This window comes from Puntigrus tetrazona, chromosome 18 (assembly GCF_018831695.1).
Source record: "Puntigrus tetrazona isolate hp1 chromosome 18, ASM1883169v1, whole genome shotgun sequence".
Classification (NCBI taxonomy): domain Eukaryota; kingdom Metazoa; phylum Chordata; class Actinopteri; order Cypriniformes; family Cyprinidae; genus Puntigrus; species Puntigrus tetrazona.
Genome location: NC_056716.1, coordinates 21561690 through 21582939, shown reverse-complemented (window position 1 = coordinate 21582939; position 21250 = coordinate 21561690). Strand labels below are relative to the sequence as shown.

The 21250-nt window shown below is 34.4% G+C and overlaps 1 protein-coding gene across 2 annotated transcripts in view; it reads right to left on the bottom strand.

The window, feature by feature from the left end:
• LOC122363109 (voltage-dependent calcium channel subunit alpha-2/delta-1) overlaps positions 1 to 21250 on the bottom strand; it is an 88178-nt gene that overhangs the window by 55383 nt on the left and 11545 nt on the right. For both annotated transcript variants that reach the window (XM_043265037.1, XM_043265038.1), the window contains exon 4: positions 1547 to 1606. In XM_043265037.1, the coding sequence (XP_043120972.1) occupies positions 1547 to 1606 (60 nt within the window). The remainder of the gene's footprint in view (positions 1 to 1546; positions 1607 to 21250) is intronic.

Genomic DNA, 21250 nt, shown 5'->3' with positions numbered 1-21250 from the left:
CTTGTGATCAAGTAAGATGCTTTCCATTGCCTTAAATAAACTTTGATGTGCAGGATGCAAACTGATCCTATTTGTACTAAACACAACTGATAAAGAGATTTAAAATCCATTTATAATCTCTCATCATTTATTTATTTTATTCATCATTCCAAACCTGTATGAATGGCTCTCTTCTGTGGAATGCTAAAGAAAATATTGTGAAGAATGTTGGTAACAAACTGTTATGGTTACCACTGATTTGCAATTGCATGGATATTCTTCAAAATATCTTCTTTTCACGTAATGTCGAACAGGTATGAAACAAACAGAAGTAAGTGAATATTTAAAAAAAATTGTATGCATTTAAAGGTTGGATGGTTCTGGGATGTTTTTGCATGTTTGATATAAATCCATCCTTAAGACATTAACTTCAAAATCATTGCTTCCAGCTAAAATGCAAGTCCTCTTTACATAATTGCTTTCTCCAGTAAAAAAAACAAAACAAAACAAAACATTGTTTTATCTGAAGAGAGAGAAATATGTACAGATCAAACACTGTACCATAATGTAAAACAGTTAAAAACACATCTATTGGATTCTGAGGACAACAGGGGGTGGACTTTAAAAGAAAGAAATAAAAAAAAGTTACTATGGATTGTTGGCCAGAAAAAAAAATTACTCATTCATTTAAAACGCCTTAATGATGGAAGTTTTTTACATGAACGTATGGGCTAAACTCATGTTCATTAGTTGTGTTGTGATGTTTGTCATCTGATCTAATGCTAAATTCTCCAAATCTTTTCCAGTGAAGAAATAAACTCATTTACATTCTAGATTGCCTGTAAATATTCAGCAGCGTTGTGTGTGAACTAGCCCTTTAAGTCAGGATAAGCAATCTGATTGGTTGAAAGGTCACGGACCCATGCTGTTATACGTGTTACTTAGACCACCATAGTTGCATAGTAACAAATCACTTGTGAGTAGAGACGGCAGACTAGTCTTCCGCCTAGCTGATCAGGGAGCTTGGCCAGTTAATGTTGATATTTTTAGCAGCAGTGCTTTAATGAGAGTATGACAGTTGCACCATCTAATTCAACACCGGAAAAGTCTCTAAATTCATGGCTAATTCTTTGGGTGAACCATCCCTGAGTTCGTTTGAATTTATTTAAATTTAGATTTGCATGAGTCATCTCTTGAAATTAAAAGGAATGGAAATGCTACCATTATTTATTCAGCCTTAAGTTATTCCAAATCTATGACCTTTTTTTTTTCTTCAATACAGCACAGAAGGGGCTATTTGGGAGATATAAAAATGTCTGTATTATTATTTTTTGTACATACGGAAGTAAATTGTTGTTCAGACCACAAGAATCTGAAATCTTCTGTGTTAGTTTGAAACAACATAAAGGTTACTAAATCAGAATTTCCATTACGCTTTTAACGTCTATTCTTGTAAAGCTGCTTAACGTCTTGTAACACGCAATACAAATAAAACTGGCCTGAATCAACTAGAATAACTCTATATGAACCTTGTAAATGTTCAGTGCACACTTGTAGAAACACTTACTTCAAATTCATCTTTCCATTGATGCTCCATTTGGAAATTCTCTGCTGCGGTTGCCAAAGTCTATAAAAAGAGCAAGAGAAAGTAAATCATTTTAATTAGTTAAGCACGGCATCAAAGTATCTGTGATCATGATCAAAGCAACTCTGATAATGAGATAGTAAATTAAATGCAACATTATATAGCCCTACTGGATATGTATAGTTCAGTTTTAATGTGAAAAAAGATTAATGTGACTAAACACAAATTGACTGCAGATGGAGATATATACTACTCATGTAACATACACTCTCAGAAAGGGGCAGTACCTTTAACAAAAAGTATGCGTTTGGACCTAAAAAGTCAATTTTGGTAAACTAAAAGGTATATATTAGTACTTAATGTGCACATATTTGAACCTAATAGGTACAAAAATGTACCTTTTGAAAAGGTACTGCCCCAGTGACAGCTTTTGTACCTTTATTTCTGAGAGTGTTGAAACTACTGTAGAACTGTTATGTGCATTGATTCAAGACTCGATACATCATCTCTAAATTCTGTTCTAGCAACCTTGGTTCTGGCCCTAAAGGTGGCACCAAGCAAACATGTGGGCAAGAGATCTGACAGGATGGTGGGTTCTGTTTTAAAAAAAAGGGCAGAAGAGAACAGAATAGATCGGAATATTCAGGTCTTTGTTCTGTCACCCGGAGCTCTCTGCAGCTCAACCCCCGCAACACACGCAGTCTGAGAGTCCTCCCTGAAGGAAACGCTACTGTAACACGGTGTGACATTTCCAGAACAAAGACAAGGATTCATGAGTTCTCACTCTTTGACACGTACAATATTTCACAATATATGTTAGGATTTTTACAACTCGGACAGAACAGGATGAATTCTGGCTCTGTTGTCAGTTTTACACATTAACCTAAATCAGCAAATGTATAACTCAAGAGAAAATGTCGTTTTCAAAGCTGTGCAGGATATATGAAATTTTTTGAGAAGAAATAAATGACTACATTCCTCAGCACCAACAAACACATTTTTCTATGTGATATAGCATGACAAAAAAATCATTTACAATAGTGTTTAATATTAATATTATATTCTGCAGCCTTTCTAGCTATGGTAATAATCAATCGAGTATGTCAAGCTGAATTGTTAGAATAATTGTATTCAAAAGACTCAATAAACCCGAATGTACAATAAAAATATATTTATTTTTCATCAGGTTATTTACAATAGCATATTTTGTACTCATTTGTATTCAGAGTAAACTAAGTAACTGCATTTGCCTTTAGTAGTCATAAATAAATAAAATCAAAAAATGAAAATTGCGCCATATTTTACTCACCCCCAAGCCATCATATACACCTAGGACTGCTTTGGGGTGAGTAAAATTTGCTGCATTTTTCATTCTTGGGTGAACTACTTCTTTAATACCACTCTATGCAGATGTCCTACGGCTGTTTCATATTTTTTTTTAACCTGACCACACGCTCACACTGTCTTTCATCAGGGAAGGCTGAGTTTCTGAATACCGAACAAGTGTCAACATGTAAACAGAGACAGTCATATGCTAATACGCATGGTTGTGATATTAAAATTTGTAAACCAAATGTTTCTGAAACTTAGCTTCAACAAAATGGTCTTGTTAGACAAGGGAGGGAATTTCGGATTGTGAACTTTAAAAAGCCTGTCTACATAATGCATCAAACTCTTATTTTAAAAGAGCAAAGAAAATGATATGACAAGAAGATGGAATCATATGAGCCTTATTCGCTTTAAAGGTCTCCCGGTTTGGGGCTTAGCTAAAGCTGATGTTCAGTAATGTGAGCTTCCCAACCCAGCATTTGCCTTAAATAAACAGGTCCATCAAACCTCAAAACCAGCCAACCAACACAGATACCTGAGATCATCAGATCTCAATAAAGCCATCACTGCTCGGAAATACAACCCTTCATCTAGAACTTAGGACTGTATAATTGTGCAATGCCCTACTTCTGAACCCCAAAAAGTTGTGTAATTTTGTAAGACTGCAAATGTGGGCTCGCAAGGTGGGAGCTTACGATTGCATCAGATTCAACTCGCTCCAGTCTGCAACACCTCTCACAGTTTTGTCAAAAACTTTTACAACCCATCAAAAAAATGCACGTCAACCCTTCTATCCAGACACTATGGATGGTGTTCTTATAAACAGACGGGCACTCACGCACATTATTAGACACTCCAGAGCTGGAAGTCTGGGCTGAGATCCAGCAGTCTCTGCACCTCCTCTGCACAGTCTGGGAGAAACTAAAAATACACTGTTTCACACTCCAGCACGTACACATTTACACATGCGCCCAGCGCTTGTTAAGCAGGATATGTAAGACTGCATTCAGACTAACCTTACTCATAAAATATGGCAGCAAAATCAGAGAAATGCAAAACAGCAAGTCACTCGTGCTCGTGCAAACGCACTACAATTATAACACACCGTCAGCACGGCAAACAAGTCAATATATATCTACACGGCATTGATGGCATGCTGCTGCCATAACAACCGTTTCCAGGAGAGACTCATTAGTGGCCTGCGGTCATTAGAGGTCCTCAAGGAGTAAAGGTTCATGGGGTTCATAATGGAAACTAAGACTGAAGCATTTCTGCTGCTCATTATTGAGAATAATCAATTACGTACAATAGAGATAATGAAAGACGGAGGGTGAGAGTTTCATTCATTCGGATGTTTCCTGGCAAAAAGTAAAAGGCAGGCAAAGGTTGAGAGATGAACTGATGTGAACTCTAATTTGAGGAGAGGAGAGGAGAAAAAGTTAATAAAATGAAAAAAAAAAAAAAAAGGAAGGAAAAGGAAAAAAAAAATAGAACTTCAATAAGTAACCAGTTTCACAATGTGTCTTGTTTCAAAGATTCAATTATTTGATTAAATAATTAAAGTTAAAACAATAATATAATGATATAGAGGGGTTGGACAATGAAACTGAAACGCCTGGTTTTAGACCACAATAATGGGACCTCCTTTTGTGGACAATACAGCATCAGTTCATCTCGGGAATGACAGATACAACGCTTCCTGACTCGATTCTATGATATTGCAGCCCAAACCATCACTGATCCACCCCCATGTTTCACTCTGGGTGATACGCTTCTTTGGGATTTCCCCACACCATAACCCAGATGCAGGAAAGACACTGAAGGTGGACTCATCAGAGAACAATACATGTTTCACATTGTCCACAGCCCAAGATTTTCACCGCTGGCACCATTAAAACCAACGTTTGGCATCAGCATGAGTGACCAAAGGTTTGGCTATAGCAGCCCGGCCAAGTATATTGACCCTGAGGAGCTCCTGATGGACAGTTTGGTGGAAACAGGAGAGTTGAGAAGCACATTTAATTCTGCAGTGAGTTGGGAAGCTCTGGTTTTGTTTTATGGATACAACCGGGTTTGCACCCAGGCATCCTTTTCAGACAGCTTCCTCTTGCATTCACAGTTACTTCTGTTGGATGTACTTTGTCCTTCTCGGTGGTAAGTTGACATTACCCTGGATACCGTGGCTCTCAATACATCACAAAGACTTGCTGTCTGGGTCACAGATGCGCCAGCAAGACGTGCACCAACAATTTGTCTTCTCTTGAACTTTAATATGTCACCCATAATTTTGTGTGCATTGTAATATTTTAAGTAAACCTGTGCTATTACTCTGCTAATTAAACCTTCACACTCTTACTGGTGGAATGTACAATAAATGAAGATTGGCCAACAGGCTGTTCAAATTTAGCCATGAAACCTCCAACCTAAATTGGCCAGTGTTTCAGTTTCATTGTCCGACCCCTGTATCTATATTTAACATTTGGAATCTAATGAATTCCAGTAATAGCAAAGCTGAGTTTCCGTAGCCATGTCCCAGTCTTCAGTGTCACATGAGCCTTCAGAAATCATTCTGTGCTGATCTGCTGCTAAACATTCCTTATTATCTTATTTTTACAATTGTACAGAATATTTTGCAACCTTATAAATGTCTTTACTCTCACTTTTAATCAACTGTTGATCCCTTTCTCAATAAAAAATTAATTTCTTTCATGACAAAACTTTGTGGTGAAAGAAGGTTCTTCAGATTATAAAACAGATTATAAAAAGGTAAGAAAGACATGGTTCTTAAAAAGAATATTTGACTGAATGGTTCTTCAGGTCTTCTATGTGAACAACCTTTATTTTTAAGTGTTGCATCGCAAAATAATCTGTAGCATATAATAAGACATCAATGGCTGAAAAAGTCCAGACAGCATACATTGTGCAGCAGTATTGTAAGATTTCTAATCAAGCAGTGAACGCAGCACCCATTAAAAGTTGTTCAGCAGAATGGAATCACTTCAGGCATTAGGAGGACTTGATTCAACAGGCGAACCAAACTGTTCGCGACAAGCGCTGTAGTGACGCAAAGACAATAAATGGCACGAAGTGTTACAAGAACTAATGCTTTCGTAAATCATGACCTTTGTGTGTACAGTCCCAGTAATAAACCACACCTGGGTTTCCTTGTTCATCCGCCGCTACTTCACTCGCCTCCAATTCATCAAGCTGATTACAGTAACCACAGTGGAGTAAGTCAATAACCTCACAGGAGGTCCATCAATACCTTTACTCCACTTTAATCTCGCCAGACCAAAGAGAGAGAGGAGCGAAAAAAAAAAAAAAAGCCTAGACAGGTTAGTGTCAAAAAATGCTCACTGGAATAACTTGTGAATCTCGTCTTAAAAATGCAGTGGCTATTTGTGAAAACGGGTGGATTTTTTAGTGATATAGATTCTATTTACACTATGTTAAAATAGCAGGATTTTCTGATATTGATACTACTTAATGCAAATACTGGATAGTACATTAGTAGTAGTATAAGTAGTGCATAGTACATAGTATATAACTAGTAGTAACATAAGGAACATACATGTGAGCCTGTATATGTGACGTCAACATAGTATCAGGTTTCAAATCGTGCAGGATGTTAAAAGTGTCATAACATAACATTCTGCAACTAATTACACTTTATTCATACAAAATTTACCTGTAAACCATACTTTCGCGTAAAAGGAATAAATGTTGTCAGAGGTTTACTGCCTCTAGAGTGTTTTTAACTGGAAACTGCAGCAATTCATGTTTTTTTCAGTAAAATGTTTTTCCAATGAGCCTAGGTTGGTTTTGAAAAAAGTTTGGCAAAATGCGGATTCACACCAAGTTCAGTTACGTCAAAAATACTGCTGTATTTGCTTTACCATCTACGCCAGTGGAGCTGATGTTTCAGAGCCTTCTTTTGTATATATAATGTCCTGATAGGGTGAAATTCTGTGAAAAATGTTAGCATATTTTTTAAAGGGATGGTTCACAGTTAGTCCCCACTGACTTCCATAGTATCAACAAAATACTATGGAAGTCAATAGGGACCAGAAACTGTTTAGTAACCCACATACTTCAAAACATCTTCTTTGATGTTTAGCAGTAAATAATGACAGAATTCATTTTTGGGTGAATTATCCCTTTAAATAGAGGTGTGATGTTAGACTGGTTATGGTTTCCAATTGGAAGATGATAAAAGAGGTGAAAAATCCCTCTGACTTCCATTGAAGGAGGGACACGAGCCATGTCTAGAGACCAAAATATCAAAGACTCGAGAGTAGACTCTTTTAACTTGAGCCAGTAAGTAACCACCCTGAACACCCCAGCAACAGCATAGCAACACACCAACAACCACAGAGGGCACCTTAGCAACCACCCTCAAATCACCCTTGAAAGCAGCAAGTTTTATTCGCAGTCTACTTCTGAAGAATTTATTAAATCCTCTCTTTTTTGGAGCATTTGGTGGTCAAGAAGACAACATGCTTGCCGGATAGAAAAACTATAGGCTTTTAAGGTATAAAGAAATTAAAAAAAAAAAAAAACAACAACTGTAAAGTAAAAAAACATTTTAAATACAGATGAAGAAAAAAAGATTAGTAGTTTGTTGCACACTTGGGTAAACAAAAAGCAATTTAGTATGCAAATATTATAACAACATCATTAATCATCCCCAGTAATTAGACTTTAAAATTAAGTGACATTCTATAAGATGTGCAGACCAAAGTGTGTTTTTACAGTGCTAATACCAGTCTCTCAATAACAGGGCAGAAGATAATAAATAGAAATTATGACATAAAAATGAACAGAAATAAAAATTTGCAATAAAATAATACTTAAAATACTTTCATTTAATTTAATAATTATTAAAAGTTAAAAATAAAAATAAATTTTCTAAACCCTATAAAAATCCTTTATTTATATTTTATATATATATATATATATATATATATATATATATATATATATATATATATATATATATATATATATATATATATATATATAGTGTGTTTATTTTGTGTGTGTGGAAATAAATATTATTTTATTTTATTATTCTATATTTTTCGGATAAAATTCTGGTTTCTCAGGTAAATGTTATTTACAAAATAATGTTTTAATAATAATACAAAAGATGAATACAAAAGAAAGTTGAAGAAAAAAACCAAACGACAAATTACTAGAATAAAATAAAACCCCGTAATTACTAAAACTTAAAAACAAAAATAATAAAAAGCACTGAAAATATAAAATTATTACTGAATACTATACAGTATAAATAATACTAAAACAACCTTTATAGAGTTAAACTAATACAGGGGAGTTACTAGGCCCACACGTCTGTCTATTAAGTATGTTACAAGATTAAACTAAGTTTGAGTACATTAAACGGCAAATAACTTCAAGAATCAAAATAAGAACATGGTATTTTAGTTCAGCGGTGCTGTGAAGCCCTGAGATAACAGGGAATAACCAAGTCAAACACGCCTTTCAAATTTGTTTGCCCCTTGCGATTTAAGCTGATCTTTCCTCATGCTAAACCAGAGATGACTAACTCAGGTCCTGTCAGTGTGGAATAAAGGGATTTTGACGGGACTGTAAACCACAGCGTCGCATAAAGGTGAAACAAATACATCTCTGAATGAGTGGCGAGAGAGAGAGAGGGAACTCACCGCTGCCATAATATCACTCCCATCAATCCTGGATTATTCTAGCCATGAAAACGCATGACAAAAGAACAAATGACACTCAGAGGCCTGAGCTCACACGGGCACATTCATCTTTTTCACAATTCGCATTAAGCCTCTCATTTGCTTCCAGAAAGCAAAGCTACCTGCTGCACAAACACTCTGCGCAACTGGCAACCTCATTTATTCTGCACGGATCCCAAAAAACAGCAACAAAGACTGCGCTTTCTCCTCAGCTCATCCCGATAAGATCCTCAGGAAACAATCTTAAAATCACCTTCCTGTCACCTGAATGCACTCCGGTGACCTTACAGTACAGTCGGTTCATTATTCCAGGACAAAGACCCAGACAGACTGAGAAGTGACACAGGCTATAAACTAAGCAAGGCCGGAGGTATATTGCTTTCTAATGGGAGACTTTGGCTGAGCGTCGTCATTGAGTTACGGCAGTCGCTCATAAATCCTGTTTGGTGCTGCTCTCCTGGGCAGTGGCGAGCTTCATAAATGATTCAAGATCTGATGTGTGCGCCTATTCACAGATGAAGATGTCCTCTGCCCTGTGGTGATGGACTGCAGCGGCAAACCCCCCACACTAATATGGAGTGCTGCCATGCCCGGGCAGACGTTTAGGCAATGACATTCAAGTGTAATTATTTGCAATAAACTCAGTAAGGTGATGGACGAAATGAAACCAAATTATATTTATTATTACCAAAAATACATTACTGTTTAATAAAATGGTGTTTCATTATTATTATTGTTATTTTTATAAACAATAACAACCACATAACATTTATTATTATTAGTAACAAAAATCTATAATATAATTATATTATATAATAATATTAATATATGATAATAATAATAATAATAATAATAGCACTGTTTTCATTGTTATATATAACAATCAATAATAATAATAAATGTGACTAAGTAAAAAATACTTGCTAAATTAATAAAATAAATAATAAAAAGATTTCTATTTTCAAAATTGTATTATATGTGTTGCTACTACTACAAAATGCTTTTTATTACATTTTGTTAATAACATTATTATTATTATTAACGATACACATTTTTATCATTAATAGAAATTATTGTTATTAATAATACCAATAACAGTAGTATTATTAATAATAATAATAATAATAATAATAATGGTTTATTTGTTTAATAAAGTTTTATGTTTATTGTACAACAATAATTTTTTTTTCATGATAATAAAAATGATAATGATGATGATTATCATGATGATGATGATGATAAAATCAAGAACTACAACTATCATTAAAAATATATTGGCTAAATTACAGTTATCAATCTAAATGAATACAAAGGGCAGTTTCTACATAGTTTGTAAATTTTTAATCTAGTCTAAAAAGAAAAAAATAACATTTGTTTTGTTATTTAAATGACTAAATTGAAGACGAAACGCAATATAAATGCAAATCATAATTTAAAAAAAAACATTAAAACCTTCAGAACACTTCATAGCAATGCCCTAGCAACCACACAAACAGCACAATATCACTGCATCAGTGTGAATAACTTTCCCATGTCATGTTATACCGTTAATTTAATAGTGCTTTCTGAGGTCTTATCTGGATTCTGTGTGTGTGCTGGATTAACACTGAACCAGGCGAAAGCAGCACGACAAGAAGTGTTACAATAGGATTATCCACTACTGTCAACAAAAAAAAAAAAAAATCCTTACAAATTGCAAATGGGATATTCAAATAACCTGGCAATCCAGAGACGGCGGGTGATTACGGTGATGGAAGCCAGCAGAAAGGTGTCTTTAATAATGCGATTCTCCCCAGGGATATTCAGCCTGACAACAATGTTGCATTCATGACTGGATCTCAACACTGCTTTTCTTTTCCCCCAGAGGAGCTGAGAGGAACGATCCAATTACCTCCAAGACATTACATCCGGTTCCATTATTTAAGGGGCATAATCGTTAAACACGACAGCCAGCATTAGGTAGAGGGTTTAGTGGGACACCTGATTGCAGAAACCCCTTGGCCAATAATAACACGGACATGGAAAACCTGCAATTTTGGGTCAGAATGCTCAGTGCAATTTGACCAAAGCACCTTTTTCATTTTCCTTTTTCAATTTATTTACTTTTTGAAAGTGCATGGCTAACAGATGATATTATTTTTAGGTTGATATTTGTTAAGTCACCCAAAAATAAAATGTGCATTTTTTTTAGGATTTCTTTCACAAATATTATATTATTAAATTATAAAAAAATGAAACATGTCATTTATAATATTCAATTATTAATATTCATCAATAATTAGCGATGTCTTAAGGTACAATTAAGGTTCAACAAGGTTTAATTTGTTAATACATGCAAAAAATATTTTGAAAATGTTGCAAATAAAGATTACTACAGTTTTGTACAAGAAAGTACTATTTCAGTCTCAAAATGTCATACTCAATTCGATGTGCCACATGACATGTCAAAACCGTTTCTACACCATTTTTTTTTGTGATTAGAAACAATGAATCAACAATGAACGACACTTTTACAGCATTTATTAATAATTTAGTGTGTTACTCTACATTCCCTTTTGTCATATTTAAGTCTGTATCTGTATTTTGTGCTTATTTCATTATTATTATTATGATTTTATCATCAACATCGTTAAGTATTTTTCAGATTTTTTGTTTTGGCTGCAATTTTATTGCAAGGATCAGTGACATGGTCCTTGGGGATATAATAATAATAATAATAATAATAATAATAATAATAATAATAATAAATTCTCATCATCATCATCATCAACTGAAGTTGAAAAAATCTTATTTATCAAATGTAATTTATCAAATCTACTGATTAGCTGTGATTAATTGTTTGTTTACGTAATACATGTATGCATACTGTGTTTATTATGTATATATAAATACACATTGAGTATAACTTTTTCTATTTACGTGTATATACATTTATAGATTTATTATTATTATTATTATTATATAAAACATAATGTTCTTACATGTAGATACATACATACATACACTTAAATTTGTTTGTATTTATTTAATCACACACACACACACACACACACACACACACACACACACACACACACACACACACACACATATATATATATATATACAGTACACACATGTAAACAAAAACTTATTTTGATGTGATTAATAGCACTAACATTTATAGATTAACAAAGCTAGAAAAATACCTGTTTGTTGTTGATATTGGATGCATTAAATGTTAACAGAATCTAAATGAATGTAAAAAGCATGAGCATGATATTAAAACAAAAACACTGTGGCCCACATTTCACAATCCCATCAAATCCTGATTGATACAATTTCTACCTTACATTACTTCCCACCAGATATTCTGTTTCGCGGGAGAAAAACACATTACGGAAATTCAGTGTGTTTTAAAACTGTACAACACCGGTTCCACTGTGGCTGCACGTCACGATTAACACTTCAAAGTTTTACCATAAAACACAGTTTCAAGGACACACAATTCACGCTCATCATTTTGTGAAAAGTTTCCCGGGAGCTATACAGCGCACAGTTCATTTCCCACGCTCTCAATGCCATGCAGCGTAATCGTATCTGTTCTGTGATATTCGGCGAAAAGAGTTTGATGCATATAAATGTAGAGGCGCTCAGACAGCTGCGACTCGGCAGCAAACAGAGTGAGCCGAGCATCCATCGCTCTTGCCCTGCCCTCATCAGCGGGCCTCTGGCTACCTTCACACACATGCCGTTATCGACAGCCCCTCGCTAATGAAGAAGCCGATAGGCTAGAGCAAAGAGACAGATACGTCCCTCGAGTCCAACTCGGCTGAAAATCAATGAGCCATTTACAAAAGCCTGCATCCCGTGACACCACACACCAATTTACAACCTCGGATATTAAGCCATGTAAAACTCTGACAAAAAAATACATATATAAATAAAATAAAACAACAGTCAGATGTTGATTTCGTCTTTGACAATATTCAACTGTTGATGCTGCGACAAGGACATAGACCTGTTGTGCTTTGGAAGAGGAATGAAAAAAAATAATAAAAATTTGGATTTATTGAACATAAAAATAGAATAAAATATAATGAGAAATGAGGTTCAAAATCAGTATAATGGACAACCTAGGCCTATAAAATAAATGTCAAACTATTGAATAAATAATAATGAAGAGATAAATAATTCATAATCAAATAAATAAATCAAACACACACACACACACGTATATATATATATATATATATATATATATATATATATATATATATATATATATATATATATATATACTTAAGACTGCAAGACTGCATAATACTTTAATATATTTTTATCATGCCCAATTGGCACACTTTTTATTTTCTTGTTGAAAACATAACTTAATATTTTAAATAGATCAAAACATAAATATAAATAAATAAAATCGGTAGCTCTTTAAGGTTCATTAGTTAAAAGTAGTTTAATAAATGCTGTAAAAAGCATTGTTCGTTCATCTTTGATGTTGATGTTAATTTCAGCATTTATTAATGCATTATTAAAATCACAATAAAAATCATAAAAAGTTGTGTTTGTTAACATTGGTTAATGCACTGTGAAATAACATGAATACACAACTGTATTTCTCAATAATTAACATAAACATGATTAATAAATGGTGCAATAAACGCATTGTGCATAAAATCTCTTTAATATCTCAGTGTTTTTTTTTTGTTGTTTTTTTGTGAGGTTAAATCGAAAACACCTTCTAAATAAATAACGGAAATTACTTTAGTTTGCATATTTTTGTATATGCTGTTAAATCTAACAAAAAACGGGCCCCTAAGGAAAACAGCTCCTAAATAAATAAATAAAGCACAGTCAAAGTCATAGACTGTAATATAAACAGTTCTCATTACAATCCAAATTATGTGAGCTATGTGAGCCACGTTAATCTCTTTCTGTCTATCAGCAACTGTCTATATTTGCTCTTTTTTTTCCCCTTTTTCTATAATTTCATGACATCATTTCTTCCTTGGTATCTATGAGTCCATCCAACCATGCATCAAGACGAGAACAGAAGGGGCCGAGATGTCAAACGAATAAGAATCACAGAAAGAAAGACAGAACTGGTGTCGGCGGTTCAGACTCCAGACAGCATGTGTCTCAAGTGAAGCAGGCCGAGAATGCAAAGCATCCAATTTGGTGCATTGGCCAATAGAGGCGAATCTGGGAGTATTAGAGTAGAGGATTTATGGGGCTGTCTGTGGCCTAACTGAGCTCTAGGGATAGATTCCCTCTTTCCAGTGGCCTTTCACAAAGGCCAGCACACACTGCTGGGGACAATAAAGATGAGCCACCACCGATGGTTATTACTCTGTGACGTGAGTGTGTACTCATTTATCTCATGATTGCAAAACAACACCACACACACGGCCACCCACACACTCTCACTCAGACACAACACTATAATTACAGCTCAGACAAATCATGACAAAGTGACCCCAATACAGCATAACCCAGTCCATTCAGCGATCGCTACTGAGCGATCGTTTAAATAATTGAATAGCGAGCATTAAAAGTGAAGCGCGTGATTTTATAATGAAATAAATTGCAATATCATTTCTCCCGTCGCGATATTACGCGCGGCGATGGCTATATTGTAAGTAAACCGTTTATGCTACAGGTTAACCTCCCTGAAAACTACAAATGGTGGATATTAAGTCATTTCGCCATAAGGACAATCAAAATCTACCTAATTATGACATTTTTATGAGCTTCCCGGCTTCCAATTGGTCTTAGTTCAATTGCATTAATTTGCATAATTTATGCTCAATGTGCAACTGTTCGAAAGTGTTTAAAAGTTTGGGTTGCCAAGACTTGTCTATTATGCTCACCAAAACTGCACATATTTGATCAAAAAAACACACACAAATAAATGTTATTTAATGAAAGAATGCTACAAATAATTAAGCAATATATTCTTATCAACTGAGTTAATATTACTTAAGTTAATGATTAATAATTATGTTAGATATGCTAGTTTTGCAGTGTTTGGATGACTCATTCATCTGCATTTTAAAAGGAATCATCCGTGCATGTTCATTGCAACCCATTTAGAAAGTTAGCAGAAAAATGCAATACAATAAAAACTGATGTGCGAGAGCTGTCCAAACCTCCCAAAATAACAAAAATTCATACTAAATCTAAAATAACATTAATATGCATGTGTAAATTAGAATGTAACACATACGTTGCCCCTTTTCACACATTCCCTTTCACTGCATAGAAAAAAACAGTGTGAACATTTCCTTTTTTGTGACCTTTAGAAGAAAGAGAGCCATATAACATGAGGGTGAGTAAATGACAGCATTTTAATTTTTTGCATGAACTGTTAAGTTGTGATAGGAACACACACACACACACACACACACCATCTTTAAATCACTGTTTGCATGTGGATAGCAGTTTGAAATCCTTTATACAAGCATCATTCCTTCCATAAACAGCATAAATAAGCATTCCAAGCCTGATAACATGTCAATTAAATGAGAATCTGAGCTGTGAATTAACAACTCCATTAGCGAACGAAGGAAAAATAACCAACAAAATATAACGCAGATGTCACTGAGCCGTCTGGGCTTATTAAAAATCCTCTGTACACAGCGTGCTTTGATATGAAACTGCTGGTCTCTTGTGCAGACATCAGAACGTGATCGTTTCAAGACAACCCCATCTGCCTGTACAACACATTTCGCCGAGCTATGCCATGTTACGTCGCGCTATGCTGCGTTATAGCATCCTGTGCCGTTCTAGACCGCGTTCTGTGTCGGCCTGTGCTTTGAAAAGCACTGTGTGGCTCCGACGGTTGATTACGTGTGTGTAATGCGAGTGAAAGTTCCTCTGGGCCGCTCTCGTTTGATGTGAGGATATTCACAGGAGGACGAAAGGCAGCATCTGCTCCAGACACACAGATTCAGTAATCAGGCACACTCATTACAAGCCACACACACACACACACACACACACACACACTCACAAAGATGCAAGCTGATGTCCCAGTCCCACACACACATAAAACGAGATGAAACACCAATAAATTGAGACACACGATACGACTTCTGTATATAACGCCACTGAAAATAGAGTTAATGACACCAGATAAGTGGCATCTGATAGACGTTGGATTACATAACAGATATCGCAGTCTGGCAGATATGTGTGAAACGTCCAGATTTATGTTGGAGAGCACGCATATGCGGTGTTTGATGGATATTTTCTCATCTTGAGGTCCCATATAAGCAAGAAAAATCTGATATCTGTATCGTTTCGTCTAGAAAGCAATTAGACTGACAAACAAACAAACAAACAAAAAACACCTCTAGAGTTTTAGACGATATCTCAGTGTCACAGATTTAACTACAATCAAAAAAAGCCATCCATCAAAAGTCATAATAAATATTTCAGTTTCAACTTTTTTAACTCAATTCTCCAAACATCCAGAAATTATTAATAGCAACTTTAATTTTGCATACCCTAATAAATGTTTTGTTCTGTCTATTTTGATTTCCCCAAAGAAATTTTGGGAAAAAATTTGGAAAAAAAAAAAGATCCTAGAAACATAAAATATAATTTAAAAGTTTGAAGCATGTAGATTGATTGATTGATTTATTATATTACATTAATAATTATATTATTAAGAAATTACTTTTACACATGGATTTAACTGATTGTAAATGAGAGTAAAGGCAATTATTCTATAATATTATAATATTATTATATAATATTAATGTTTTTATTGCACCAGATCAGCACATTATAATATTTCAGAAGAATCACGTAACACCGAAGAGTGGAGTAATTATGCTCAAAAAAAAAAAAAAAAAAAAAAAAAAAAACGCTTTTCCTTCACAGTAATAAATTACATATTAAAAATATATATTCAAACATAACAGTTATTTTAAGTTGCAATTATATTTCTGTATATTACATTATTTTGGATCAATTAAATGCGGTTGTGCTAAACTTAAAACTCTTCTTACCAAAAAATAAAAAATAACAACACCATAACATTTCTTACTGACCCTAAACCTTACACTGTTAGTGTATCAAGGAATATTGCATTTGCAAATCATACTACTTCCTATAAACTGCAAAAGAAAGTCCTTCCCTACTTTTTTCCCCTCGCTGAATTTGGAGCATTTCAAGACTAAAGTTTATAACATAATACAACAGATCACTAAAACTCAAAAACAACAATAACTTTTTTGTTGTAGTTTTAGATTAATGCACCATGTTGAAATATGCACAATAAGACCGGAAACATGTATCAAGAAAGTAAAAAAAAAATTAAAAATATGTTTTGATTTCATGCTGACTTTAAGTCTTCGGAGCAGAAAGAGCAACCTTTGAGCAATAAAAGTCTCCTCTGGGGTGGACTTCATGCCATTTGTCTATACGAAAGGACATATTTCGCCTGGAGGTGAGAGATCCCAATTTGAGACGGTGTCAGAAGGATCACACTTTAGCTGTGCTTAATGATCTGATATAGCAGAGAACAGGCAGTCTGGGATGTATGCACACGGGACAGAGAAATCATTTCAAGTGTCAAACGAAGACTGTAAAAGAAGGAAGATAAAATGTAAAGAGACAATAGCTTTGCCCCAAGCCAGACCTAAATGACTAATTACTCTCAGCCCTGCACGTACCATTCTCTCCCACATACACACATGAAGGTGATTTAATATAAATTATTCAGCCCTTAATTACTTTTCACGTGGCTCTTACAAACAGCCACACACAAAATTGCATTAATAATTCAGTTTTTGAGAAGATCCACAACCCAGGGCCCATTATCAAACAGAAATAACATGGCCAGGCTTAATAAACACCAATATAACAGCTGGAGGACAGAGGCCACACCGCCTGCATGTCACTGCTGGCACTGTAATAATCTCAATAAGATTAAAAAAGGTCACCACAAAATCAAAAGAAAGAATATATTCTATAAATATTTTGTGTGTCAAAGAATTATATGATATATATATATATATATATATATATATATATATATATATATATATATATATATATATATATTATATATTTTCTGTGATGTTACAATATTTTGTCAAGGAAAGTACACCTTAATGGCCATTATTGCAATACAAAAATCCCTATTATTGTAATTTTCAAAAATAATTACATCCTGGTATTTTGCACTTTTACAAAAAAAAAAAAATCAAATCTAGGGTTGCAGAAAGGTAAAAATGTCCAGTAAATTATATATATATATATATATATATATATATATATATATATATATATATATATATAATTAATTTCTGGAAATTTACTGGACATTTTTTACCTTTCTGCAACCATATATGAGATAATAGACAGAAATTAAACTTCAAATTAATCGTTTGAAATTAGCTGACTATTGAATGATTCTATGAGATGATCTACTCTCTGATCTAGCTATCCATCTCTCACCAACCTCTCCTATCGCATGCAGACAGCGATGATCCAGCTATTCTCAAACAAACGCCTCACATCTATTATTAATAGGAACATGAAGGGGGTGAATTATTCACTCTGATTTTCTGTAGATAACAATTAGGTGAAAAAATTATAACTTCCACCGCATGACAAAATGCATATTTACTGGAGCGCCATGCCTAGAAGCAACCATTTCCGCAGTAATTCAGCTTGGTCTCAGTGTGATATTCAACGTTGTCTCCTCCGAGATCCCTTAACAGGAAAATATGGACAGAACTGTGAAAATCTGAACAGCCCCCGCTACACACATGAGGAAATGCAAGTCAATTAGGCGGTAAACATTTCACTATCTACTTAGCTGGACCGAGCAGACAAATATGCACAGTCTCGAGAAGATAATTAAACAAGCAAAAAAAAAAACAAAAAAAAAAATCATCCCACAGATGGAAGATATGCCTTTTAATTAGGCGGTAAACATTTCACTAGCTGGGAAAAGTTGGACTGTGGGCGCGAGCCGCAAACAGTAACATATGATGGGACGTCTGGTCTCTGTAATGCATCCGAAATAATTTGAAGTCATGGGATTTATAGGATGTACAGAAGGTGGAGAGGACCCTTCCTGAGCCCAGCGTGCGACACGACCCTGCGGCTCAGTACGGCCACTTAAGAGAGAGACCTGCTGAGCACCGACATGCCCCAGGATGAGTGCGGTCGGCTGGAGGCTGGTTATCTCAGATACGGTGCTGATCAAGGGGAGGAGAGGGCTGTTTAATAATGCATGTCGAAGCAGACAGGATCAAACGCAGGGCTGAGACCAGACTCGTCTCAGACAAACCAGGCCACTGGATCGATCGACTTACACTCCTGCGCGCACACGAATACAGTCACAGCTAAAAATGAGCGAGATGATGGTTATAACCTGGCTTAAAGACTTGCGAGTGTTTTCAATTCATTCCTATTAAGTTGAGCTTAAATGATTGCGCAGTGCATTCTGGGATTGGAAGCGATGCGGGGAAAAGCTGAGAGTGCCAAAAAGGTCTGCCATTCCTCGACTTCATGCAAATATCTAGAGAAAAACACTAGGTGACAACCAATCGCTCTGCCCTATATCTGACATGCCCCTAAAGCATTGGCATTGTAACGTTATCAATGGTGCTGAGTGCAGATGTGACACTGTATTGGAAATAGACCATTAGATCCCTGCCTTAGGATTATATATATATGATACCACTAGCAAAACTTGTAATTTTTTTAATTTAAATAAATGCTGGTTTTTTTTATATTGATTTATTAGTGAAAATGAAAATGAATACAAATCAGTTACTATTATTTTTCCATTTGATTGAAATTGCTTTGATGACATAATTACAATATTATGTAATTTAAAACACTATTAAATTTAGAAGATTTTGAAATAAATAATAATAATACAATTATTATTTTTAATTTGGGATCATATTAATTAATTTATTTGCATTGTAGAATATATTGTTTAATAATAAATTAAAAATAAATAAAAATAAATAAATAAATTCGACTTTGCATTGGATTTGATTAAGGACACTGTATTAATTTTATTCTGTAAAATAATTACAAATTACAAATTAAACAATGCTTTATTGTTGCAGTTGTTATTATTAAGGCGATGTATTAATTTAATTAACAATCCTTTATTATTATTGTTGCTGTTGTTCATCTTGTTCAAAATTCTTTAATTTAATTTGATATTGAATGTCGTCTCGGATTTTTGGCCCCTGTATTTTTATGCTGGTATGTTTGCAAGTGTGCTTATTATTATTATTATTATTATTAATAATAATCATCATCATTATCATCATCATTTTTATTTTACTATTATAAATCATACATTTTTACTTTCATATTTAAATTGGACACTGAATGTGTTTTTAGACTTTCGCACCCCTATATGCTTTATGCTTGTGTTTTTGCATGTGCCATCTACACATCCATGAGCACTTTAATCAACACGAGCACAAAAGCACGTCAACATGACAAGGCACTTGAGCAAACGTATAGATATTAACAACAGCTACACACCACACACCAGGGAAAAGTAAAGTTGCCTGGTAAACAGTCACAAATCTAACACACACACCACATGTTTGCATGCTGCACAGCTAGCTCTAGTGGTTGTTGACCTGCAAATATTAAAAACACACCATAATGAGGAGAAGACCTACAGACCGCAAGTGACACAAACATTCATTCTCAAGCTTGAAACCAAGCCACGCTGCGTTTCATCTGCATTATCAAAGCGAATCACAGAGGTTGGAGCTGAGAAGGCTGAGGGTTTGTGTCTGTGTTTTCAGAATGGTGCAGTGGCTGAGAAAAACAAAGAGACAGATGCTGAAGTAGTCCCTTTATTTAGTCCGCTGATGACAGCTCTAGGGGAAGCTATGCCTGCGATTAAAATTTTCATCAATCACTAGAAAAAAAGAAAGGGAAAAAAAATGGAAAAATGCGGGAAAAAGAATAGATTTGCATTTCCTTAAGGAAATAGCAGTGGCTGTAGAGCAAAGAAAGAACGGTGTTAAAGTTTTAGCCAAGATTAGATTTTAAGCTTTAGTTCTGTTAATGAAAAGCCGAATCAGCTCTCAGAATCTCGTCAGCTGTGCATGAGAATCAGCACACAGCCTGACACCATCTTTGTAGTGTAAAGGCTAGTAGAAGGTTAAATAGATGCATAAAACACACACACACACACACTATGATTCGGTATGCAAATGGATGCAAAAGACTAATCACAATTCAGTATGCAAAAGATAATAAAGTCATCACTGTCAGTTAGATTTCCAACACTAAACATTCTACAGTCGAGAGAAGATTTTCAGAAAGTAATCGTAAATTTCTAAGTATAGCATTAAATAATTATGCAAAAAAGAAAATAAGACACTTGAGGCTTAAATTAAATTAGGGAAGCGGAAAATGGTGTTCAAGGTTAATTGCAAAAAAATCATAGAAAGAAAAAGATTTCTTAGATGTCTCAGAAGCATTGTTAAATAAAATAAAAATTAGATAGAAAAACACATTTATAATATAACACACACACATATATATATATATATATATATATATATATATATATATATATATATATATATATATATAGTGTCATTTTTCTTTTGGCATAATAATGTTATACATT